This window comes from Bradysia coprophila, unplaced genomic scaffold (genome assembly GCF_014529535.1).
Source record: "Bradysia coprophila strain Holo2 unplaced genomic scaffold, BU_Bcop_v1 contig_350, whole genome shotgun sequence".
Taxonomy (NCBI): domain Eukaryota; kingdom Metazoa; phylum Arthropoda; class Insecta; order Diptera; family Sciaridae; genus Bradysia; species Bradysia coprophila.
In genome coordinates this window covers 7,550,125-7,577,395 of record NW_023503608.1, presented here as the reverse complement: position 1 = coordinate 7,577,395, position 27,271 = coordinate 7,550,125, and the positions used below count along the sequence as shown (strand labels likewise).

At 34.5% G+C, this 27,271-nt stretch overlaps 1 protein-coding gene and 1 long non-coding RNA gene across 2 annotated transcripts; both read right to left on the bottom strand.

Annotated features, from left to right (window-relative positions):
- Positions 1-252: 252 nt before the first annotated feature.
- On the bottom strand, positions 253-18,991 carry LOC119080827. The gene is made up of 3 exons (XR_005088386.1): positions 18,980-18,991; positions 2,513-2,516; positions 253-382 (listed from the first exon to the last, which is right to left on the bottom strand). It is a non-coding gene; the product is annotated as an uncharacterized LOC119080827 (long non-coding RNA).
- A 4,788-nt stretch (positions 18,992-23,779) lies between these two features.
- LOC119080755 (serine racemase-like) lies at positions 23,780-25,119 on the bottom strand. Its single transcript, XM_037189314.1, has 3 exons — positions 24,502-25,119; positions 24,198-24,431; positions 23,780-24,093 (listed from the first exon to the last, which is right to left on the bottom strand). Exons 1-3 carry the CDS (start codon positions 24,980-24,982, stop codon positions 23,813-23,815), a joined length of 996 nt encoding a protein of 331 aa, XP_037045209.1. The 5' UTR covers positions 24,983-25,119; the 3' UTR covers positions 23,780-23,812.
- Positions 25,120-27,271: the final 2,152 nt, after the last annotated feature.

Below are 27,271 nucleotides of genomic sequence, written 5' to 3'. Positions count from 1 at the left end.
AGAAAATCTCCGAAGGCTAAAGAGTGTATTGTACAATCAAATATATCAGATCAAACTATGAGTGAAACGAGGGTAGTCAACGGTTTTATGTGCTATTGCTTGGAAAGATGTGGTTATATATGTACTGTTTGGAATGTATGTATGGGTGTTGGATGGTTGGATGGAAATGTGCACTCCAAAGCAAAATTATTAGAAATTTGTCGATGTAAAAAAGCATCCAGCAATCGTTTTCGCTGTTCCATATTGTTCACCTGTTACAGACGGCTGTCATCTGTTATCGACCACAACAGCAATCATAAGCGACAAGCTCTGACTAATTAGGCTTTATGTAGCAAAAAGCGTGTTCACAACAAATGAAGTAAAAGATTTCTGAAGTCAATCTCTGAAAATTTTCGAATGAAGTAATAGTTCTAATAGTTTGAAGAGTAAAACTGTTAATACGCTTGCCGTCTGTGACAGATTAAACTGCTTAGCTTATAGTATATAATAACACAGGGGTGATAACTTGATATTTAGTATCCAGGTGAGCAAAGATATCTGTGGATGTCAGCCTCTTGATCCCTACAATATGACAGATTTTGATGTCCGAACAGTTTTTACTATTGTCAGTAATCTGTATAATATGTCAACACCCAATTAACTGACCTATTGACCTATGTGTGGTGAAGACATGTATCAAAATGAGTGACATTTGTGTTAAGTGCGTCTCATTTTCATTTCGTAATTACTGTCGACGTAAGTGAAATTTCTTCAGTTGTTTATCAACTGGTCACTCATACAAACAAACGTGTGAGCAGTTTCGTTTGTATGAAATGATAGGACTTCCTGAAAAATGCCTGAAGCAAATTCATGTCTCAATTAAAATGACGTTCACTGTGTATATTACGAGGGTTGGTTATTTCTCTTATTTGGTGAATCATTTCTCTAATGCAGTTTATGATTGATCTCAGTCAATGCAATCATCTTCTAAATGCTCCGCACATGTCTGGTTTACCCTGACCTGATCCTGATATGAGAAAACATGATTTAAATCAGGTTAGACCGGTTCAAGTTGACCTGAACCTGAAATAAGAAAAGCCTGATCCAAACAGGTCAAATTCAAGATAAACGCGACATCTTATATTCAGGTTTAGGTAAAGCTTAGGTTCAGTTAAACCTGAAGTAAACTGGAATGGCCTGAATCTGATCGAAAACATCAACCTAATCATGTAACGGTGTCATTTTTACAAAATATGTGTCAAAACTAAGTTACCACAGAAATTACTTTGAATCAAGAGAAGTAACAGATACTGTGAGTACCGTGATGCGTACACATTTGGGGTTTGTAATGGCTTTCACGAATCCTCCAAGCAAAAAATAATGTTTTTATAGAAAGAATCTTCGATAATGTTGCACTTAGTCGTGTATTGATGGAGTGAGGTGTGCGACTAGTTGCAATGCAAAAAAAAGAGAAAACTTATATTTCACCCGTACGAGTCTTACAATGTAACAAGACCATGCAATGGGTATAATTGAATCCACTGTTGCTTTTAGTAACTTACAAAAGCTTTCATCGAATTCAATTTTCGAGTAACCGAGAAAATATTCTTCAAAGAAAATCTGACATTGTTATAAAAAAAATGGAAGAAAAAAATAGGAGCAGGAAGCTGGTTGTGCATTTTGTTTGGATTTTATAAATTTAGATTCTGAAGCCATTATGGTACCTTAATGGAATACATTTTCCTTGCACTTCTAATGTGCAATAAATTTATTGATTTAAGCATTTGTATTTTACCATGCACAACATACATACCTGACAGGTTTATTCAATTTATTATTTCCATTTTGTCACTAACAAAAAAAAAGTTCTTAACAAGAGAATGCATAATAAATTTTAATTTCTGATTCTGTGCGGATTGTGTTTTTCGTTGTGTTTCAGTTTTATCGCCCGAAAATTTATTGTTGTTTAAGTTTATGAATTAAATATTGCGTGCGCTACAATTTCATGCTTTTTCCATGTTTTAGAATGCTGAATACATTAGAACCATAAATTGTTTTATTTCTTTTGACAAACAACCATCAGACAAGGTGTTTTTCACTTTCGCAATATTATTCGAAAGTAAATGCAGAAATACTTCGTGTTGGTAACATTGAACTCTATCTGGGTTTAACTCGGTGTATACGTATACGTGGAAACGTTACTTACATATCTGCAGTAAGGGCACAATGTTTGTAAAGTAAATTTGATATAAGAAGTTGTATCCGTTTGAATTAATTTTTAGAATTATTAGGTAATCGTAGCAGTTTTATAGGTGCGTTATTCGTTGACTGTTTCCTTCAAGCTTCAAATCTAATATTTTGTAAGAAACGTGAGGTTTTCTTAGAGGACTTACGTAACAAATCCCTTTGACCTGAGATTCTACGACATTTTGGTCTCGTCTAATGTCACGACTCATAGAATAAGTACACCTAGGATTTTCAGTTGACCTTTCTCCTTTTTTCTCTCAATTTTATCACAAACACAGAGAGATACATGCCTGTCTCCTGACAAATTTCACATATTGTAATGCCTTCAAACCGTACTTGATGCACAAATAACTGTTACATGCACATGGGAAAGTATTTTTTCAATCACTTGTGAAGAGAGTTAAATCAACTTTATGTTAATAATAGTGGGGTAAAACACATTAGCAAATAAGTTGATCCGGAACAAGGCATTCCAATGAATATTCATTACGAAAATTCAGTTTTCTTTACACGGAGAAACACTTGTGTACACACTCCCCTTTTGCGGAACAGAATACCGAAGAAAATGCACATTAAACTATAATGATATGGTTGCGAAATGTTTGATTTGATTTTCTGTTAAATAAATTAAAAAGTAACTTACAGGATGTTGTTCTTTACGTTATCGTTATGAGCCAGCGTATCTGAATGGAATAAAAGTTGTTTGGTACGATTATTCTCTCACAGACTGCATATATATGATAGTCATCGGATCTGTGACTTGATTAGACTGAGTACTTCCGATAAATCTTTTACTTCATTTGTTTTATCATATCACTGAATCTGGTAATAATGTTCTGCTAATTTTCAAAATGTTTCTTAGTATATCTACAAATTGAAAACATGTGTTTAGCCACATAATACCAGTGACCTAATTCTGCTAAAGCTAGCCAAATATAAAAATGAGAACACTCTGGACCGGCTAGAACAACTAAAACATTTGCTTGATAAACCTTGTAGTGTTAATAGATTTATATCAATTCGTTAGATGTAATATGAGACAATATAATATACATATATATAGATGGAAGCATTGGCATAGGCTTATGAAAATTCCACAATCGATTTAAGAAAAATTTCCAAACATCTACATTCTACATCTACGGCTTTGTTCACAAATGATCACATAAGCAAGCACCCATGCACAGTACATGCATGTATTTCACATGAGTCCTTTGACGGCATTCGAACGGAAAAACAAAATTAAGTTCAAAATTCTTCTCACATATTTTCATAGGAAAGATTTGCTTATATAACGTACACAATTTCTTTTTTTTTGCCTAGCAGCCTACTGATAGTAGAGAGGTGATATATATATATACGTACATGAAATTAGATTTAAATGTCATTTTGTATTCCCGATTTTCAAATAGGATGATACATTGATACATGTTTCGGTTACTATTTTCTCCTCAATTTAGCAGCACAATTTTCATCGGTTCAAGTGATGTATGGAAAATTGTAAATTTCTGATTTTAATGAAAATTGTTATAGAATTTCTCGGATATTACATTTACAATTTGGGAATGAATTCGTAAAGCCCCGGTGGGTAGTTTGAGCCCAGTAATATATGTGATATGTATATAACAGCTACTGGAGTGAGTGGTAGTTATCATATTTAACGATGGCAAAATATTGATGTCTGGTTACAATAACAATGCCCGCGACTTTACAGTGCCGCATCCTGGGAACGCATTGAAACATGTAATTAAGTATTGAGTAGTTTTCAACCGTACATTTTAAAGGTGTGTGAACCTGAACAAGTTTTCACAAATCGAATGTATAAAAACAAAATTTCATTGAATCCCGTGATTTCGGAACTTCTTACAATGCCGTATCCAGACAAATCTATGTTTCACATCAACCCCTAAGAATGATGATCGACTATCTCTTGATCAACACTGAAATTTGAACAGCAATTTGTCCCATTCAAAATGAATCACCAGTCGCTTATGTTTCGTGATAAGAATGCGATTCGCCGGCACCTGCGAATAGCTTTTGTAAAAAGAAATACTATTTACAGGTGTCTGCAAATAGCCAAACTATTATGAAAACGCTGTTGGCCGGCTATCTCATCATAAATTTCAAATAATGGATAAAAACATGGAAAAGTTAAACTAAGACGAATTTTTCGCTGTAAGCGACTGGTGACATACATAAATATTTTCCAAGGCTCACTTTTTTCAAATAGTAAAAATTCCCACTAAAGTTTGCATGTTTCCGAATTAAAGACAATTTGAATTCGAAACTTTCGAACGAATATAAAAGCTCGTCGTTAATAGTTATTTGACATCTCATTAAGATGGCAGCATCAGCGGCAGTCCTTATGGTGTTGAGGAGATGGCATACCGACAGAAGCAGCAATATCCGTAAGTGTAACAATAAATTTAGATGTATTTCTAGGTGGATTTATTAATGTAGCAATAAACGTAAGTTCAACAGTTAGCAACAAGTTACTACGCGAGATGACAAAATGTATCTTGAGGTCAAATCAATGAGTAAAGTTTTCGGTTTTTCCAGAGAATACATCTACGATAGTCCGTGACCTATTAACTTTGATTTTACAAATTATAACGAGGATAGCGATTTCGCCCTGTTAATTTTTGATACATATTGATTAAGAGAGGTAACTCTGGAATCATGAGAAAAATGTAGATCCTAAAACGCAGTAGAAGGTAGTGGATATATTCTTTAGAAGTATTCCTACTTTTTCTAGATCTGATGCCATTGGAAAAATATTTTGTTCCCATCTCTTGCATATACTTTACAATTTATCTTGTGTAACTATCACCACCAATTCGGAAAATAGTGGACATATAATGTACATTGTACATACGATTTGTAAATAAGAAACATATACAGCAGAAAACATGAACATTCATCACTTCACATCCCCAAATAGATATCCCTTAAATGCATGAGGAAAAACCATTTGTGTAGACTTTTCTCCTTATTCAGCAAAAAGTCATGCGTTTAAATAGCCCGTTCTCCTCGAATTCATGACTCCTCCAGTTATGTACATAATTCCGCGCTTGCGTTTTCTAGAAGCATTCATTCTGCTGAAGACGAAGTTGTGCTGTATACACAACAATATGTTGGATAAAAATTGTCTTTTTAACCAGAAAAATCAACGAAACTGTTGAAAGGAAATTTGTCGGGAAATTCAATTGATGGTTAGTGTGCTATTGCTATATATTTGTGTTTCAAGGAAATAAACTAAATTTTGAAATTCTAAGGGCAATTTTGCTTAAACAGTAAATATATTTGAGTTCTCGAGACAATAAGCGTTCCATCTACATTCGTTTAACAAAACAACTTTGGGATGCAATTTCCAAATAACTTTGTCCTTTGATCTTGTTACATATTTCGGCTAGAAATGTTTTGCAGAATAAAGTGGTTGATCTTCACGACAATATTATTAGATTTAAGCAATCATAAGAATGTTTGCAATGTCCAATGTAACATGAATTTGCTTTGAAGTCCAAACTACTGAATGTTGGAGCAACATAATAGCAACATTCATTTGAATCTTTTGAGTCCTCTAATTGAACCTTCTTGTATCCGAATTGTGATTGTATCTTTACGTTCCAGAGAATTTAATGAAACCCTCACAAATCGGTTTTCATCGACCCTTTTTGCATATTACTCGAGATCTATAAACGTTCAGTGGTATAGACCGGCACGCTGAAGATAATGTTCCACTGAATAACTCTAAGAAGAAAACAGCAGAAAAGTTACGGGTTTAGACAATGTAATGGGTGAGTTAAATTTGGTTGAATCATTTTCATGCACTCAAAAAATCTTCATCGTCTTTCGAAAGGTGTACTATTAACCGTCAAGGCCAAGGTCAGATTTTGTGAATCATTTGCATTCTGGTAATTTAAGTCTTTTCATAGGTAGAAAATTTAGTTGAATATTTTTTAAAATCGCTTGCTAACATTTTTTCCTTCACAAATCGTATAATATTCCTCCCTAATTTGCGAAGAAATAAGATTCTAGGACGTCAGGATCGTAAGCTGTTCCCGGTTTAAGTTAAATGAGCATTAGAATGGTACAAGCGAGACGCAACTATTTGTCTTGTTCGCACACTTTGTTATAAAAAACTTGTTGCTCATTACTGTTTTTGCTGTCGAAAACACCGTATTTCTCGAATTTTTAAACCTATTTACAAAATTTCCCGAATTTGTAAAAAAAAAACTTTTTTTTAAATTTGAAAAAGATGTTGGTGAAGACGGCATGAAACAATAATGACACTGAAAATAAAATCTACGAATTTTACCGTTGATTTGGAATCCAATCCTTGTACCAATTAATTTGTGCAACGATTAGTACGACTCACCAAATAAATTTCCAGTGGAAACAATACAAACTTGTGCGGAAAATCGTTGTTTTGAAGAGTGTGGAGTTTGTATGCTGAGCCGAAGGCGAAAAATAATTAAAGAAAAATATCTGAATAAGTAGTAGGCATAGGCAATAGGCAGTGCCTAACAGGCACTGTTTTATTCAATTACAAATACTTGCTCCATGACAGCTTTTGGTCATCTCCGTTACATAACAAGAATGAGCTTTTACGAGCTTTAAGCTTGTCTTTGATTTCTTGTTAATTTCATTGCGATGAACGAAAATAAGAACAGAAGTTTTTGATTATGAATCCGAGGATCATGGGAAAGTCGTAGGACGCCTGACATTCTAAAAATTCGCAATTAACATTGAATTGCGTGTAATTTATAGAAATAATAACGGGTATCATCTGTTATCGATAATTACTGCTGGACTAAACGACAAGATCTGATTAATGCGGTCATATATAGCAAAAAACGTGTTCAAAAAAATGAAGTAAAAGATTCGAAATCAGTCTTTTGAAAATAAAATGAAGTATTAGATCCGATAGTAAAACTTCTGATACGCTCGCGGCTTGCCGTCTGTGAAAAGTTAACACAGAAGAATTGTATTCAGCAACATCATTTTCATCTGGAGTGCCTTGTATTGAAAATATCTTCATTGTCAAGAAAGAGGTAAAAATCCAATAGAGATGGACTGTGTTATAAAACGTTATCAATATCAGAGCGTGTTGTTTCAAATTCATCGGAGTTTAAAAATTTTTCTTATTACAACGCTCATCAAACATCTGATTTTCTCGTATCGCCTTTGGAAATTCCGATTTTTTTTTCTTATTTTTGGTATCGTCGTCGGAGTTTATTGACAAAGTAAAATATTTATTAATAGCAAAGTAAAAAGAAAATGTTTTCCAAATACAAATCAAAATTCCAAACAAATATTTGTTTAAGATAAAATTCATCTGATCTTCCAACAGTCTAAAAATCTACCCTTGAACCGTATCACTGTAGAGGAATAATGGCTACTTGAAACAACTTTAATACGTATATATCAGCTTAGTAATACAATAATAAAATCGATATAATCCCCTTGTAATAGTCGTCATGACGAATTACGAAACCCTGCTCTTAGATACACAATATATATATAGACACAGATACAATGCTTGAACGTTCTGATATATAAACCACGTACATCTTGGTAGTTTATATAACGCATCAGTCAAACAACATTGCTCCATAACCATTGTCTGTCGTTTTATAGAACTTGATATAACTAAACTACATACAGCATATCGTACTGCAAAGCAACAGTAAAGAGCTATCATTCAATAGCTATGGCCCTGTGAAAATATGCATCCAAATCTATGGTCGTTGAAAAAACAAAAAAAAAATCATCATCATCCCCGACATAGTGGAATATATTCACCAGATATAGACTTTTTTGGTTGAGGGAAATTAAACTTTAATGACGAGGGTAGGCAAAATCTTTTTCTTCCTTCGTTTTTATTATTTTTATAAACGTTGTACCCTGGTGCTTGAAAAATGTTAATTAAAAAAAAATTAAACGAAAATGAATGAAATCGAATTGAAACGGCCGAATTACATTGGGATAGAGGGGGGACGTTGAAGAGTGTAGATGGTTGAATTATTTATTTTAGATTGTTCTGACCTAGTTTTAATGATGTAATGGGAACGCCTTGGAATCATAGTTAGTGAATCGAAAGTTAGGAAAGATGTAAACGGTAAAATGTGAGAGAAAAACGGCTCTACATAAAACTGACTTGTTACTTTACTCGCAATATTACAAGTCCATAATCAGTGATGGATGCTCTATACCGATCCTACAACTTACATTCAAAAACCGTGAAATGAACCGAAAATTGCGTACACAAACCACAAAACTGAAGGAAGAAAAAACCAAGGAAAAACAAATGACATCGCTTGGAGCTGTGGGTTACAAAAATCGAAATTTTAACGAATCCCCGCAGTTCGCTGAATCTAAATTTAAATCTTCATAGGCATCAGTATGAGTTGCTTTTCAAGAAGACACAAAGACCTGTATCTTTCCCCTTTTAACTGGTCGATAAAGTTTTAATTATGAACTTAATTTACCAAGCTAGACAGTAATACAGTCACTACCTAAGTTCTTCAAGAACAACCGTCTTTTTAGGATTTAACAACTCTTATCAAGTTAAGAGTCAATTCGCCAAAACTTCGAGCAACTTAAAAACAAGCCATCAGCGATTTTCGGCGGGTACACTGTAATCGATTCAGGTGATCCTCCTGAGTCATTTGCAACAACAAAAAATCCTCGAAATAATTATGTTTTCACGACGGAAATCATGAAAAAATGTACTGCGCTAGGGTGACCAAAACAGTTTTGGTTGAACATACCACCAAAAATACGTAACGCATTTATCTGAAATTATGCTATTTTAGGGGGAAAAAATTCCAGAGTGTTTTCAAAAAGTTACAACGATAGACTTGGAAGATATGGGTATTCGTTTTTATTCGCCTATATTTCAATTTTTCTGACGTATGAGACAATTTTAAATCAGGGCTGTAGTTACTGCCACCTTACGCTTCGAGAAATTTCGTTTGGGGCCAAAAAAATTCGAAACAATACCAACTGATTCAATTGTGTCATATGTTCCTCGGGTATCTCCCGACTTCCCAGTACGGCCAGTGCGGCACTGTATCAAGTGTTTACTAGCATATTACAAACATATTTTGTACGTTGGCCACTTACCGGAAGGATTTTAAAAAAATTCACAAGTTCACGAATACGAAAAATTTGACATAGTTCCAAATCCTTCCAGTAAGTGGCCAACGTAAAAAATATGATCATAATATGCCAGTAAACACTTGATACAGTACCGCACTGGCCATACTGGGTAGTCGATAGACATCCGAGGAACATATGACACAATTGAATCAGTTGGTTTTGTTTTTTTTTTTAATTTTACAGACCCTAAACGAAATTTCTCGAAGCGTAAGGTAGCAGTAACTGCACCCTGATTTAAAATTGTCTCATACGTCAGAAAAATTTAAATAGACGCGAAGAAAAGTGAAATTCTACAGAATTTTTTGTGTTAGTATACTTCAATCAAAATTGAAACTCAATGAAAGTAGTGCCGCGGTAGGTTTATGGTGTCATGGATAGTAGAGGTCACAACCTACCCAACGACACCCATATCTTTCAAGTCTATCGTTGTAACTTTTTGAAAACACTCTGGAATTTTTTCCCCCTAAAATAGTTACTGCACCATATACACGAAAAATTTCGAAACGTATTAAAGGCCAGCTTATGCGGAGTCAACACCTCTACCAATGACCATAATTTCAGATAAATGCGTTACGTATTCTTGGTGGTATGCAACCAAAACTGTTTTGGTTACCCAAACGCAGTACATGATCTCCGTCGTGAAAACATAATTATTTCGAGGATTTTTTGTTGTTGCAAATGACTCAGGAGGATCACCTGAATCGATTACTGTGTACCCGCCGAAAATCGCTGATGGCTTGTTTTCATGTTTCATACAACTTGGTTGAAGTTTTGGCGAATTGACTCTTAACAGCTTACAATTGCTTAAAAATTTCTGTGGAGTTGACAACTCCGCGGGAATTACGAACGGTATCAAATCGGTTACATCTATTGTTTCGACTATTCGATACAAATTCTTTTACTTCATTAGTTCTAACATCCATTTTGCTTTATGAGACGCTGACGAGCATACAGTGAACGACATCTCAAATGTCTCACTGTCAAATTTTTATGAGAACTTTATTGTGTCATTGCAAATTCACAATGACATTCTCTGAAAAAAATGACAGTGAGACATTTGAGATGTCGTTCACTGTAGTTCGCTGTTCCTAAACAAGACATTTCTTACACTTTAAAAAAAGATGGTTATCTGGTCCAATAGCACCAAACGTTTTGAGTGGAGTAAATATGTACTGTACTGATCTATGTGAACGTTCCGTATGACCAGTTGATGATCCACTGCTTATCGAGTCCTGCTTCACAAACTTCACCGTATCGATCACCGTTCTACATCATTGTAATATATACCACGGTTCCATGATCATGTTCATTTGGTAACTCGTTATAAAGCTGGATTGGGGTTTATATGTAGCTAATACTGAAGCTTTGGTGATGAGCATAAATCCGAAATATAGTGTACCACACCGGGGGTGTTTAAAAATTTTCACTCCAAATAATTCAAAAGTGCTTACGTCTATCAAAAAAATAATTTACCATAGACGCGCCACATAATGATTGTAGTCCTCTACTACTTATTTGTTGAAGAAGAAAAATGAACGCTCGGCTGTTCATATATTATTTCCACGTTTCGACAGATTTTTCATCAGATAATTTTTTTTTCTTCGGTTTTGCATCTCGAAAAAAGAACATCATTATTGTATAGGTCTGGTTGGCTAGCTTGTTTGTTGAGAGCACCAACATTTTCCATGGGAAAAACAGGAAATATTTTAGCTTATAGCATATAAAGTAAAATGTTTTTAGACAACATTTTCGCTAAAAGGAGCTATAAAAACTGCATAAAAATACTATGAAATGACTTACCTTATGCGGAGATGGCAAGACACACAAGTAGAAGACAAAAAAAATTCTATAAAAGGCAAACGACAGAAACGACGGAAAAGAGAATGGAAAAATCTTTTAGTAAAATAAAGTCTTGTTTGCTTTTAATTATGTCGTAAAAATGGCATTGTACACAATATGGCAAGTACAATGAGGATGGGCGAAAGTACTTTATTTTTCAGAGGAAATATTTTAAGTTATGTGAAATTCTATTTATATTGCCAATAAAATCATTATTTTTATGGTCTTGGAAAAAAAAATTGAAAGAAACTTTCTAAACTGTAAGTCTAATAACAACAGCACGTTGACTGTCTTATTAGCGATGTGCCGTTAAATATATAAATTCCGTAAAAATTCAAAATCAATTCGACGAAGAGAATTAATAAGCTCAAGGTATCAAAGATGACAACAAGCCGAAACAAAGGAAAAACAGTTCCACGAAACAGACAAAAAGTTTTACTTAAATCACTGAACTTGTTTAAAAATTTCATTTCCATCAATTTGAACGTATAAAATAATGATAAAGTTTTTGAATAACTCATAAAATGTTGAGCAAAGAAAGTTAGTTGTTGAAACAACATTTTTATTTCGGTTCAATAAGCAAAGCTTATTGACTGGCATGTATAACAAGACAAAAAAAATGTTTAAAAGTTTCTTCTGTAAGATGTCTTTGTCATTTGAATCCTCTTTTTCTTTGTTATGTATTCATTCACTCAATGTAATATTGTATATAGTGATTTGTTTTACTACAAATTGACCGTCATATTCTGGATGATATGTACAGTTTGACTTAATGAATATTTTTAAAATACAACGTCATTATAGTAAGAGCTCTAATCGAATCGAATCGAATACGAATGGTTCACAACGACCATAATGATCTCTGCTTTACTAAATTTATTAGTTTGTCAAAGTTTCAACTATTTTTTTTTTAAATCATTTGGCATCATTCAAAAATGATGTCAAAAACATGAGACAAAAGATGCTTTTTGTATGAAGTGTTTATGTTTTGTCTCATGAAGCAAGCGATACAAGGATAAGCCATGATATTTTTAATGACATCATTTATGAATAGTCCCTCAGACTTGCAATCTATTTTGAAAATACCTCCGAAAATGCAATTTAACCAATCTCAATCACAAAACCGCTGAACATTTTCGTAATACGTGGCGCCTGTTCGACCCTAACAACAGACTCACATAATGTGAGTCATATTAGTTTGTTATTAAACCTCGTCGAATGTTCTTGATGCATATATTTACGATAAGGACGACAATAATAGTGAGGAACTCCAGCTAGGACTGTCGTATATTGCGAAATGAAGAGATCTTAAATAATTTTTTTTAAAGGAGGTTTGATTCAGTCACTCGACTTTCTTCCTCATTATTAAATTAATCTCGAAAAGAAGTTAACAGTTTCTACGACACTGACAAAATAGTAATAATAGTTATGCAAACGTAACAAATGTGACAAAAACTACCACTTTCGCAACGTGTTACATACAACGTTTTCTACAACCTTTCTTCAGCTGCGAAAAATGAACTTTTGAAATGCAAAACATAACTCTGCTTTTAACAAAAATTCTACGCAGAATTTTTATTTACGGTTAATGGTTCAGATGTTCAGAAGGAGTGGTGAAAAGTAAATCCATTTCACCACTAGTGACGAAAAGCATATATGAAAATTCATTTCACCACTAGTGGTGAAAAGTAAAACATAGAAAACCAGAGAAGAAAAGACCCTTCGATCGCCACCCAAATCGCCCATGAAAAAGTTCAGTTTTCGCAGCGCCGTTGCAGAAATATTATTACAAGAACGAACAATATTCCCCATATTTCCAACGATTTCCAAATACTAATTTTATGAACGACCAAATCTGGCGCAAAAAAAGACTTTTTCATCGAATGCTGATGATGGTTCGTCAATTGTAATCTTTTCACAAAAACCAAAAATTGAATCGCTGACACGTTTAAAATTTATGCAACATTTTCCTTTTCGTCGCAATACATTTTACAGTCACGTTCGGCAAATATTTGTTGAATCCTATCCTATATATTTTTCCATATAAATTGTATATAAAGTGTATTGACATGGGGAATGGGGTAACTAAATATCTGTGGAGAGAAAAAACACACTGGCATGAAGAAGGTATTATTGAGGCAATAAATAAAATATAAAAAAACAAATAAGAGAGGAAAATATATATATTTATATATATCAGCTATTAATTTATCCATGTGAAGTACATTATAACCGTTTGTCATACACACAATTTCTGTTTTCAGGATATTAAATTTTGATGGTTTATTGGTTCTATTTGGATTAAATTGGAAAATAATTTCTCAGATACACCACACATTTCCGTTAGTAATCAATTCAGTAATGGAGATAAAATAAAAACTTAAATTGTAATTTCATGAAATCTTTTCCTTGGGGAGCGGATTTAGGGCTTTTCATCGTATTAATATGCCGAAATTTTTATACATTTGAATTCTAAAAAACAAACATTTTTACAGCGCGATCGAAAAAAGCATAAAGGGATTTTCAAATTAGCACTAGTGCGTAAAAGTAACATTTGCAGAAATGGAGATTCAACTCCCGTACATAAAGTCTTGTTCATAACTCGTGTGTTAACTGAAATTCTGCACATACGATGGGTTTGTCAATATTTGCTTTGTCCGAGGCATTGTTTTGGGTGACAATTTTCACATTTTTTGAGCTAAATTGCAAACATTCCGAGGAAAGTAGTTATTGTGATTTTATCGTAATTTGTCTGACATGATTTTCGGCCTTCCTTTCACTTGTCTGCACTTTCTTAATATACAATGTGTCAACAGTACTTGGCTTGGTGATTCTTCTATTTTAATCCCTAATTTCTGTGTCTTGAATCTACATAACGTTGTTCTTATATCAAAATCTACTACTTCAAAAACTAATATACTTAATTGATTGTCAGTAGACCTTATGGAATTTGTTTAAAAGTAAAAATGTGTCTAGCATGGTTGTGGTAGCTGAAGTGAGCTCTTAGGTAATTAAATTTCTTTTGCCTCATATAGCTCTATTTTTAGTAAAAATGAATAACTTTTCTTAGCGAAGTCTTGATTGAAATTAAATTTAAAATGTGCTAAGAGCCCTAGCTCGAATTTAGTTTTTTTTTTCTAAAAAGCCCTGTCTACCTTCAAAATGAAAGTGTGCTGCGAATATCCTAGTTTTACGATTGCGATTACGCAGCATACTAACTTGGTGCATAGACTTCCATTTTAATTTTTTAATTTTGTCTTTAGCCAGAATGTTCATTTATTAAGCATCTTTCCTTCTGCATTCTGTCTGTACTCTATACTTCTAGTACGAACTATCTGTTCTATATATCGAAATACATCATATGCCAGCTTTTTATTCCCTTGACTGAAAATCATGGGTCTTACGGATGATAAACACTCTAAAATGTTTGTCACACAATGTTCACTACTATGATTGAAAATACATGAATGTATGACCAAAAACCTTAAATACAGAAAATGTTTGTCACACTTTGTTCATTCCTTGATAACACGATAACTCGATTAATTCTCAATGGATTTCCAAAAACTTTTTTTTATTCGACGGGTAATTAAATTCCTGAGGTTAAGTTCGAAGATGGATTATAACGGACGGGTGATCTCTGAGATATTCCTAAAAGAATTTTTGTCTTGTCGCTTGACAACACGATAACTCAAGTAATTTTCAATGGATTTCCAAAATTTTTTTTGTTCGACGGAGAATTACATTCCTGAGGTTAAGTTCGAAGATGGGCTATAACGGGCGGGAGATCTCTGAGGAATTCCCAAAAGAATTGTTGTCTTGTCGCTTGATAACACGACAACTTGAGTAATTCTTAACGGATTTCCAAAAAACTTTTTTTTATTCGACGGGGAATTACAGTCAAAGGCAGTCAATTTTCAGCATAAATTAGCTTCAGCTGTTTTTCAGCTGATCCATACAAACAATCAGAACCGTTTATACGTCTTTATAAGGTTTTACCACTATCATGCGTGTAGCAGCTTCAACCGTATGAACAAGGAAAACCAGTTTTGATTGACCAAATTTTGATTTTGACCAAATTTATGCTGAAAATTGACTGCCTTTGACTAAGTTCGAAGATGGGCTGCAACGAACGAGTGATCTCTTGTCGCTTGATAACACAATAACTTAAGTAATCCGCAACGGATTTCAAAAAAAAATAACTAGATTATCTGTCTATATAATAGTCATAGAGGTAGACTACCTAGAGGAATTATGCCCCGAAATTCATTGAAAAATTAAATCACACACACCACTAACACGAAAACGTCAACTTTGCTTTATTTTGACATTATGGGTCCCTTTACTTTTGACATTAAGAGTCCCATAATAGTCTCCTTATCATACGGAGTAATTTTCGACTTCCCAAAAAAATTTTATTCGTTAAGTACTGAAATAACGCGGGTTAAGTTCGTTAATGGAAAATGCTGGAATAATAATCTGTGATTTATTCCAAAAAAAACTTTTATGTGTGATTTCTTGCTGTCTATGCTAGAAAAAAATTTCCATAAAATTTTTTTAATCGACGAGGACTGAAATTCCTGAGGCCTAGGATCGTCGATGGAAAGTATTTGAGCAATAATCTAGACGTTATTTCGAAAAGATTTTTTTGAGTGATTTTGTGGTAGTTGTTTATATGCAAAGACATTGAACGAGTGTGTGCTTCGCAGCCAGAGCGAAGCGAGGGCCGTAATCCACACGAGTTTCATTTTTGTTCAAGCAAGAAAATATTTTCACCACCGTTTATAGCAGACAATATCACTTAAGATCGTTTGAAAATGTAAGGCATAGCTCGCCTTGTTTTTTAAAACTTTGTTTTGAATAAAATAAAAGGAATAAGCAATTTATAAGAAAATAAGTAGCGCGCCGATTGCCGTGAATTTAAGAATTCTTAACGTGTAAAGGTGACAACTGGAATTCTTAAATTCACGAAAATCAACGCCCAGGTGCAGATTTTCGTATTTTCGCAACTGCCAAGTTACGAATATTTAGGGTTGCGATCGCATGAGAATCGATGTCGCAAAAATTGATTGAGAAAATCAGACAGTCAAGGGACTTGACCCACCCATAAGGTGGGGCCTAGTATAATGTCTCAACCATCAAAGAAAAACCAATCATCTTATGAAACGAAAGGAATGTGTCCTCGCTCGGTAAAAATGTATTATATTGTTTTGATCTTTCAGATCGATCTATTCCTTCCTACGATCACATCGAAGCAATTCAATTTAAATCTTTTACATAATTTGTTTTAACATATCTACATTTTACTATATATGAGACGATGTTAGCTGCAGTTCATCTTTGATTTTTGTCGTCGCGTCGTTCTCGATAACAGATGATATAAACATCACTTAAAGGTTATTTGAGTTTTTTGATCAGGCTTTCTTAATTTAAAAAAATATTTACTAAATTGAATGGGAATTTCTTTCTTACAAATATATTCAAATAATTTGAAGAATTCGAAGCGAATCGGTAATACGATAGGAGTGAGATATTGAGACGCGCACATCTCTTGTTTGATGAAAAAGTAAATTTATTCGCATGTTCCCATCATGAAGTATGCATGAAAAACATAAGCGGTAATTTAGCGTTCAAAAGAAAAACGTGTTTCAGCAATTTCCTTTATAAACTTTTGATGTTTTCTTAGGCTTACAAACGCGCTCTTCTTTTATATGTACACACACTCATAAATGGTTACACATTCGTACACACACATTCCATAATATGATGATCAATTGGCTGTGTGAGGAAGTTTTACTCGTTTTCCATCGTGGAATATTATCTACGATACATGTAATGCCATACACTACACACTTTAATATACGTATAATGTTTGCCAATGTTATGTGTGCTTTTAAGTTATAATTCCAGCTGCTGGGAGTATATTATTATGTTACGTATTCATTCAAGCATTCAGTTTACTCTTATTCAATGCATATACTTTGCGATATTCATGCAAAATTATATAGAAATTATGTGGAATGTTTAAATAAACTCTACTCCAATATTGTGTTTTGGTTATACACACTGCACAGCACCTCTACCTACCCTATCAACAAAGAAACTTGATCATCATAATATAATTGTGATGAAGTTTGTTCAGACAATTAACAGCTAATTAAGCTTGAAATCGTTCCTGTACATTGTTTTACTGATGAATGATTGTAATATGGAAATTTACATAGGAATTTCATTGTATACTTACCGATTAACCCTCTTTTATACTCAACGAGAAAGTTATGCTGTTGGACAAAGTCATTTCATTTGAACGGCTAAATGTTTCAAGAATGAAATCATTGGCTAGTTTATCTTTGTCTTTCCTTGAGATGTTCGCTAAGTGCATATCACGAGTATACTTGCCAAATCTTTTATTACCTTTGTTTTGAGCATTTTGTGCTGATTGACACATTTTTCTATGTAGTACATCAGTCTATAAATTTTCTAATAATCAGGAGACACAGTGCTTTCATACCAACAAGAATTGGAATTTTTAGCCAGCGAAGTGTGACTTGTGCTTAACCTGCAAGCGGAACATATAATGTTTGTCGTCGTACATCGTGTTGTAAATTAAGACACGCAGTTTAAGCCCAATATGAGGTTGGTAACCCAAAATTTAAGGGAGATATGTTTAAAAAAAGTGATATTTTTCGGAGGTCATTAATAGCCAGCAATGTTGCTTTGGCTCAAAACCGTTTAAAAAAATGGTTACAAAACTTTTCGAGATAACCTCGACGAGTTAAAATTCGAGGTTTTATCATTACTGGGCAGCTGTTTTCACCTACTTTACCCACTTAACTAACCTGATTGACTCAAAGTTATTTTTCTCGTGAAGTCATATGCTGTAGCTTTCGAATGGCACCGATCTTCAGTTTTTATTTGAAAAAAATTAATTTCGGCAACGTTTGGGTCGAGGTGATTTTACCTTACTTCAAAGCAGAATGAACCAAAAATCTTCAAAAAAAAAATAATTTCGTGTTATTTGGAGCAATTGTGGAATTATAGCGTTCACATCTACAGGAAGACAAATTTACAAAAATCATTTGAGATTTATTGAGAATATCTCGGAATGTCGAATACAAACAAACACTTTTTGGTCATATCTCCCCGAGACCGCATTTTACAATGACCTCATATTGATGTCAAACTACGCGTCTTGTCAATAGCTTTCAGCAAAAAAAAATGTGAAATCGGTTCAGGTTTCGTGAAATAAACTACAATTTTGAAAAATTTGGTGAAAACAAGCATACATTTTTATGGATGTATCTCCCCGAGATTTTTGCCCACAGAACTAATATGGGGCTTAAACGGCGCGTCTCAGACAGCTTTGACGTCCATCCTAAGATGATCGACTGAAGAAAAATGTCACTTCATATTATAAGCCGTTTGTGAGTGAGTCAGAAAAACTATTGGGAAACCTATGTGCGGTGATACTTTGACAAGGATTCTTCAACTTTCACAAACGGCAAGAGACTTAATGTAATCTGTTACTTTGTTTGATCAATGTGTCGATTAGTCGAAATCTTCTTTTTCTTTAGTTTGAACTTGTATATTTAGACTCGTAGAACGATATCAGCCAGTTGTCAATGCTTATGTTTGTCGGCTCTGTCGTTTCATCCGTCTGGACGAGATGGAACATTTTTCGCTGTAATTTCTCAAGAATTCAGTTTTTATTCTATGGCAAAATTATTCATGTTTTCGTTGACAATAATACTAAAATTTATGAGCGTCGAAGGTATAAAAATGGATCAGGTTAAACCGGATGACTGTGTTAACATTTTTCATATTCCAAATAACACCCTACTTCTTTTGTTGTATTTCTTAGCGTCACTTCGAGTTAAAAATAAAATTTGAAATTAATATCGTAAGCACAGCTGTGGACAGCGTATAACACGTATACCGTCTTGAACAGCAATAATCGTTAGTTACTTCTTTAAATATTTTAAAACGTTCGTCAAATATAAAGAGCAAATCCAGTTAGTCACAAGAAAATCTTTCGGCGACAAAAAAGCATTCATCTAACTCACAACAATGAAAAATGTACTTCTTTATTGAATTCAGTTGACTTGAATTTCCCGAAATTGTTTCAGTTTTTCGTTGCAGGGAGAGGGCACACTGTACTCGATGAAATTCATTCTCACACACACAATAGTTAGATAGACGAAAATAATAAGAAAAAAACGAAGAAGGAAAGAATTTGTCACAAAAGAAAAGCTACGATGAAGACGATGGAATGAAGAGAAAAAATCGTGTATTCGACATTTTAAAGTCTCGAAAATTACATTCATTCATTTATATGGGGCAATACAGAGCACCAGATGGTCTTTGAAGTATTTCAATTTACAAGGGAGAATTTTTTTTCTTCACTTTTCTTATCCTTTTCATAGAAGAATTTTTACTTGACTAAACCTTCCATTCGTTTAAGACAGAGTCTATTGAAGTTTTTCCGTCGTGTATATTATAATATTGTTTTTCTTTTGTAAGTTTCGGCTTAACTTTTTTTTTGTTCTTTTTTCCTGTTTCGCTAATAAGTTAATGGTTGCACTGTGCTGGAAAATCCTTTTTAATTATTTTATTTTTTCGTTCGTTTTTTTTTTGTTTCTCTGCTTTCTTAAATTCCGTTCGAGATCCATTGTATGTACATCGGAGCATGAAATTATGTTGAAAAGCTGACAAAGTACAAAGTCACTGTTACCAACTCCTTAATTAATTTTCAAGTAACACAGCACTTGCAATCCTGTCAATGAGTACGTACCGAGCATTGTAACTTGAATATATATTACATCAGGTTCAAGTGCGTTCAAAACGTCAAGTATTTAGAACACAATGGAAAAATAAAACATTTGAACTAAACGAAAGACAAACGCCAGCCTTAATTTCTTGTAAGTTTACGTTTGTTATAACATGCAGTATTAGCGTAGCGACAGAGACCAGTACAGTATGTCTGCAATAAATCGGTAAAAGTTGACCAAAGTAAACAAAATTGTGGCAGAAACACTTACTTTACTTTACCGGCGCTACAGCCACTTGTGGTCATTCCCGGTGTACCCGGTCATTCGCTGCACTTTGCCAACCTCTTATTCCCAGCGCCCGAAGATCTGATTCGACGCCATCTATCCATCGCATTTTAGGGCGTCCTACTCCTCTTCGCCCTTCTGGATCATTTCGGAATAACATTGAGGGGGCTCTGTTCCTGTCCATGCGTGCTACATGCCCTGCCCACCTCAACCGTTGGACTTTCACCACTGCCACAATATCCGGCTTGCCAAAATCACGTTTCAATTCAAAGTTGTATCGTCGCCGCCACCTTTCGCCTTCACGCATCGCTCCGAAAATAGTACGAAGGACCTTACGCTCGAACGTTAGGAGCAACTGTTCATCACTTCTCTTCACCGTCCAAGATTCGCATCCATAGATCAGAACTGGACGAATGAGCGTTTTGTAAACTTGGCACTTCGTTTTCTTCGATATCAACTTTGAGCGTAAATGTTTGATTAGACCGTAATAGCATCTGCTTGCCGCCATGATTCACTATAACAGAAACACTATATTGAACATAATACTGTTTAATTTTATTGGTTTCATTCAAAGAGTCACCCAGTGGTGGAGCTTCTTTCTTGTGCACCCATGAAGCTCTTCTTCAGATCTAACTATACCATACCCCTATGGTAAAGCTAAAAACGTTTATACACGTATGAGAAACGCTAGGCATTGAAATTGTTTCATTTAAAGTCACACAGAACATTCTATTAGTATCACTGAAACATTTCTTGGAAATATGCCTTTTACTATGAGAGTTTCAAATAAATCTGCTGTGCATCATAGACACTTATTGCATCCGTGCACGGTAAAATTCCATGAGATTTCAATTTTCATTGTGAATTGTGAGCTTTCCGCAAATGTTCTACACTGTTACGCTGTGGGAGTAGCTTTGGTTATAAGCCCAATCTCATAGTATGTTACGTCACTGTTTGTAAATATTTGTTTAGGCAAGTGTGAGGTTTGCGGAACGAGCCGAAGGCGAGTGGAGTAATCACACGTGCCTAAACAAGCATTTACAAGCAGTGACGTAACACATTTTACATGCTTGTGGACGGTAAGTGCATTTTCCCTGTCACAAGCAGTGATGTAAAGTGCACTTTACCGTCCATAAGCATGTAATACTATATTACGAACAAGCGTACACAACAAAATCTCTTCTGATGATTACGATGATTCCTTCCATATTGTTTTAAACTCGGGTCAATCTGAATATTTTGTTGCATTCTCCGCAATTCATTTCACACTAAGGAAAATTTAAAGTAAAAAATAAGAAAACCCTTCCCTCTTGTCGTAAACTGTTTTGTTATCAGTGTCTGTTTTCAGTTAGTATTTTACTGGTTGATAAATGATCACTCAGCTCACGTTCCTCTGTTACACATGAACAGTAAAACTCTCTACGGATCATTAATAAATCCCTCAAATACGTGGTGCTGTTACGTTTTGCATCAAACATACATTTTCCGAATCTCAATTTCCAATAAAAAAACGAACCATTCGCTTTATGTTGCTGTTTCCAATCTTTTAAATTGTCCACATTTATTATGATACCGGAAATAAAAAGTGCTTGCTCATGTTTAATTTTAAGATATGCAGCAATCGCTTGTATTACATTGCCCCGAGATTACTCCCAACAATTTTTTTTTGTTGTTTCTACTCTTTTGTAAAACTTCAATTCCGTCCCGTGTATATTATACCTAAATAGCTGTGTGTATCAAATCATATTGGGTATACACAATTTTTACATCTTAGATAACGTAAGACACATTCTATGGTAACGGCTTATATGGCTGCTATAATATTCACCCCGAGTAAGTAACATCTTTTATTACCTACAATGTCATTTGCGATTTTGTGTGCGATGCTTGGTGCGATGGTTTCAGATATGGTTTGGTATAAATTCAACAGGTGTAGAAGTGTGAGTATAATGATATTGCGGTTCATGCCATAAACTTGCTGGATACTAAATGGGCTACGGGGAAAATTTAACACAATAAGACGTAACATGTAAAATGCATTTTCAATAGAGGGGTCGTTTGTGTGAGCATATTATACACTTTCGTTGGATGCTTCAGATAAAATGTACTGTTCATTTGGATATTTCAAACAAACTGTTCGTTTCTTGAATTATTTATGGTCAGTTGTTTATGCAAGATCTGGTTTTATAGGTGCACATAGGCAGTTAGTTAACAGGTTAGGGGACAACCTTTTTCTTATTAATTTGCCTTTGACTTCATTCGTTGGTTTTTTGTTGTCATTTTGCCTCCGACTTCTAAAAAAAAGTTATTTTGAAGTTGAAAAGTTAGAAAGTATTTTCAACAAAACTGTCTTTTCCATAATTTCACTACCTGTTAGCTATTTTGCTAACTAGCTAAAAATGGGGCAGTTTTACGCACTAGATACGAGCGAAGCGAGCCTATGACCTCGTGTCATATTTACACATCTAGAGCCTAATAAATTACTTAGAACTCTTTGCAACAACGATTTATGCAACAGAGGCATCTAAAGCTTTCAAATTTTGCATATTATGCACAAAACTCGTTTAACTTGGAGTATTTTGCGGTATTTTATGTAATTTAAAAATTCAATTCGGATTTCTCAATACGACAGGTTTTCTTCTACGTACTACTTCATAAAATTATTTAAAACAGCCAATAACAATCGCATAAAACATGTATGGCGTCACGAGTCGTTGATAAATTTTTCGTTATTACAAGGACAGGAGTGTAGATTATGAGTTCCCTTAAAACTAAATGTCTTTCCTAATGATAACATAAGGTAAATGTAAAATTTTCTTACTGGTACAACCGAACCAGCGAAGAAAGACACATGACACACAGAATTTCCTTTTTATTGTTAAGTATAATGTAGCACGAGTAAGGAAAAAAAAGCGAAAACTTAAAACGTTTTATAGGTAATTTTACCGTCCTGCAAACGTGATCTACAAATTTAAATTATGTGCACGGTTTTATTTATATCTGAAACGTGCATTAAAAACGTTTCTGCAGAGACTGAGATTATTTTAAGAGGAAATTACTTTATATTTACGCTGGTTGTCCGGCTTTACAGTCGACGGTGTAAGACTTTATTTACGTGTTGAACTGCAGGTGCAAAAGTGAAAAAGGTCTTCTGTTCCGGGTTAAATTGCTATTTGGCTCGATTTTTATTTAGTTTTACTATTAGCACTAGGGTTAAATAGAAATAAATTTTATTGACAAAAGATCTCCTCGGATTATGTGGAGAGACTTTGATTGTTTTTGCATTTCAGAGCCGTTCAAACAAAATTAAAAACTTTTTTAGGGATTTTTTGTAGATGTTCTTTTTGCACACCTAGCAATTGTAAGTAGTTTTTTTGGCATTCACTCGTTTTCAGAGGTACGTCGCGTCGGGTTGTCGACAAGAATTTATTTCGGACAGATTAGAGTAATTAATAAGTTACTTGATCTGAACTTAAGAAAAATAAATCCCGAAGAGGTACAGCAAAACTGTTCTGTATTAATTTAAAATATCAATTGTCACCGTCATGCCATGGTAACGATACACTCAAATCGATATTACCACCGCACAAAACGACACCCACATTCCGAATGCTAGAATCCAGTTGATCGGAATGATAAAGGATAGCACCAAGAGACAATCCAGCAGCCAACTCAATTACTAATTTGAGCCGTTCAAATGCAAAACGAGTCGCCTTAATCATCGTTTCCTCGGAGATCGTGAAAACTTGTTTCTCAACCAACGAGCACATAATCGGAAATGTTATTGTGCCACATTGCTGGAGGCGGCAAGCTACAATGAGTAGTAAATTGTATTTTAAAGAACATATTTTAATCTAATCTTGTGTCGTAAAACGCGTTTTATGAATATATCATCACGCCACACACAGTGATTACCTTCACATTTGGTTTGAAGAAATTTTGGTGGATTTGGCCACAATCGTTTTTCTTCTCTGAGACATTCCTGTAGCATTTTTCCTTCGGGCACACAGGCAAATACTCGAATTTTGGGGTTGATGTGCTTAGCATATAGCGATATTCCACTAATGAGACCACCACCGCTTACAGGTACTAATATGGCATCCAAGTTCTTTATCTGTTCCAAAAACTCAACGGCAATCGTACCTTGACCTGACATTATGACCAAGTTTTTACATTTGCGATCTGACTTGACTTTTCAATGAAACAATGCCGCACTTACCGGCTATAACATACGGATGATCGAATGGCGGAATAATCATGAAATCTCGCTCTTCACTAATTTTCAAACAAGTTTCTGTTCGACTAGTCGGTGTTGGATCGCATACCACCAATTCAGCACCGTAATGTTCGATGGCATCAGTTTTATTTTTTGGAGTACCCCGTGGCACAACCACCACACAAGGTCGCTTAACAATCGAAGCTGCATACGACAGTGCCTGGCCATGATTTCCCGAAGAATGAGTGACAAATCCCTTGATGTTGGGATCTCTTTGGATCGAAGTTAGAACGGCATTCACAGCTCCACGGCTCTTGAACGAACCAGTTCGTTGGAAATTTTCACATTTCAGATAAATATTTCGTCCGGTCGATGCATTTAATATGGAACTTGTCATAACCGGCGTTATCGGCAGTGATATCGATCGCAGTCGTTCTTCTGCTGCACGAATGTCCAGGGCACTAGGAGCTTCTTCTGTCGTCATTGTCGATTTTACAAGAACAAAACTTAATTTCGTTTCTGAATATATCACTAGGTTTACTCTTCGACTAAACTAAATGGTTAATTTTTTTTTAAGTGAAAACGACACTGCGTAACGCCATACAAACATGTGTTGTATGAGATAACAGAGAATCGGAGAGAGGTGATTGTATTTAAGAAATAGTTGAAGATCATTCTGTTTGCAAATGGACTCGATATGCAAAACGGTTCCATTCTAGCTGAAAACATTGATGAACACATGATGAATGGTCCACAATGCCGTCATAGTAGCAAAATCAAACCAACGAAACAACATTTTGAAAACAATTTCTAGTTTAAAACGTAAATTAAGCGATAGACGTTTTTGAATCATTGAATTTAATTTTATTTCGCTATGATTCAATTTCTTCAGTAGAGTATAGGTCATTAACGCTAACAAATAAACACCGACAAAGAATCGAAAAAGTCAACAGAATTATCTTTCAATCTGAAAACTTTTTCACCACTGTTTCGATCTGAGAGATGATTAAATAGCATCTTTCGATGCTTTGCATTTTATAATGCTGTTCAAAAATACCACATCTCATCAGGCCATGGCGACAGTGGCAAAGAAACAACAAACCTCTAGGAAGTAAGTCATTCCTTTTCGCATGAATAAGTCTAGTGAATCATAAATCTAAATGAAAGTAAAAACTTTCATTAAATTTCATCATCAGACCTGCCTCCTCATGCTAGTTCGTGTGGTGTATTGTCCACACTGCCGATAATATATACCAACATAAGCACATACAAATGTTTTTGGTGAACGTACGAAGCACGAGAACTTCAAACACTCACATTTGTATATGCGATGTTCAGCTCTATGCTGAAACACGCGGAGTGTTTCAACATTGTTGGATCGGCTATCCAGTTAAATCATACTGGATGAGCAAATTAAAAAACCCACCAACGGCTGAACTTAACCAGTGCCAAATGTGACACAAACGTTTCCAATCTGAAAACTTTTTCACCACTGTTTCGATCTGAGAGATGATTAAATAGCATCTTTCGATGCTTTGCATTTTATAATGCTGTTATAATGCATGAGGAGGCAGGTCTGATGATGAAATTTAATGAAAGTTTTTACTTTCATTTAGATTTATGATTCACTAGACTTATTCATGCGAAAAGGAATGACTTACTTCCTAGAGGTTTGTTGTTTCTTTGCCACTGTCGCCATGGCCTGATGAGATGTGGTATTTTTGAACAGCATTATAAAATGCAAAGCATCGAAAGATGCTATTTAATCATCTCTCAGATCGAAACAGTGGTGAAAAAGTTTTCAGATTGGAAACGTTTGTGTCACATTTGGCACTGGTTAAGTTCAGCCGTTGGTGGGTTTTTTAATTTGCTCATCCAGTATGATTTAACTGGATAGCCGATCCAACAATGTTGAAACACTCCGCGTGTTTCAGCATAGAGCTGAACATCGCATATACAAATGTGAGTGTTTGAAGTTCTCGTGCTTCGTACGTTCACCAAAAACATTTGTATGTGCTTATGTTGGTATATAGAATTATCTTTGTCTGTGAAGTCTCTTTCAGTTAATAGAATCCTCAACTAAAAGTGATTGGAACGAAAATAAAAATATTATGTAGTGTTAGTAGTAAAGATATATGAATGTGTGCTACTTCGTTCGACTAAGTTAAAGATACAAATGTAAAATGCGAAAAAAAAACCAAACAATCAACTTACTTCGGGTTAATCTTCGTTTTATTGAATTAAGTTAATCCAATATAAACAGAGCCGTACTAGAACTTACGCGACAAGCAAACAAATAAAAATCTTAGTTTTTAGGTTCTATAAGAACACATTTTTTTGACAATTTTAACTTTCATCACATATATATCATTCCTTTATATGCACAGGTCGAAAACCCGGTATGTTGACCTGGTAAGGTGGTAAGCCTTACATGCTCAGTTAGTACTTCCTAATTTCCGAAATTTTTCTTTTGTTTTTTTGAAAAAATAGTTTTACGGTAGTGCTTAAAACGGTGCTGCTTTTCTTACCCTCCTGCAGCCGTAGGAGGATTAGTTACTTCATAAATAAAACAGTTATTTTCAACGCATTAATCGAAAAAATTTTGCTCAGATTTACATATTACGTCGAATCGGTTTCGGGGTCCATTTCTTCTACTATTCATCGTACGCTGAGCTTGGCTCATTGACTGAGAATTGGACTGAGGTTGGATTTGATACATGTCGATGTCAGGTTCAAGATGAAATTATCATTTCAAGTCTGATAATTGGAGTAC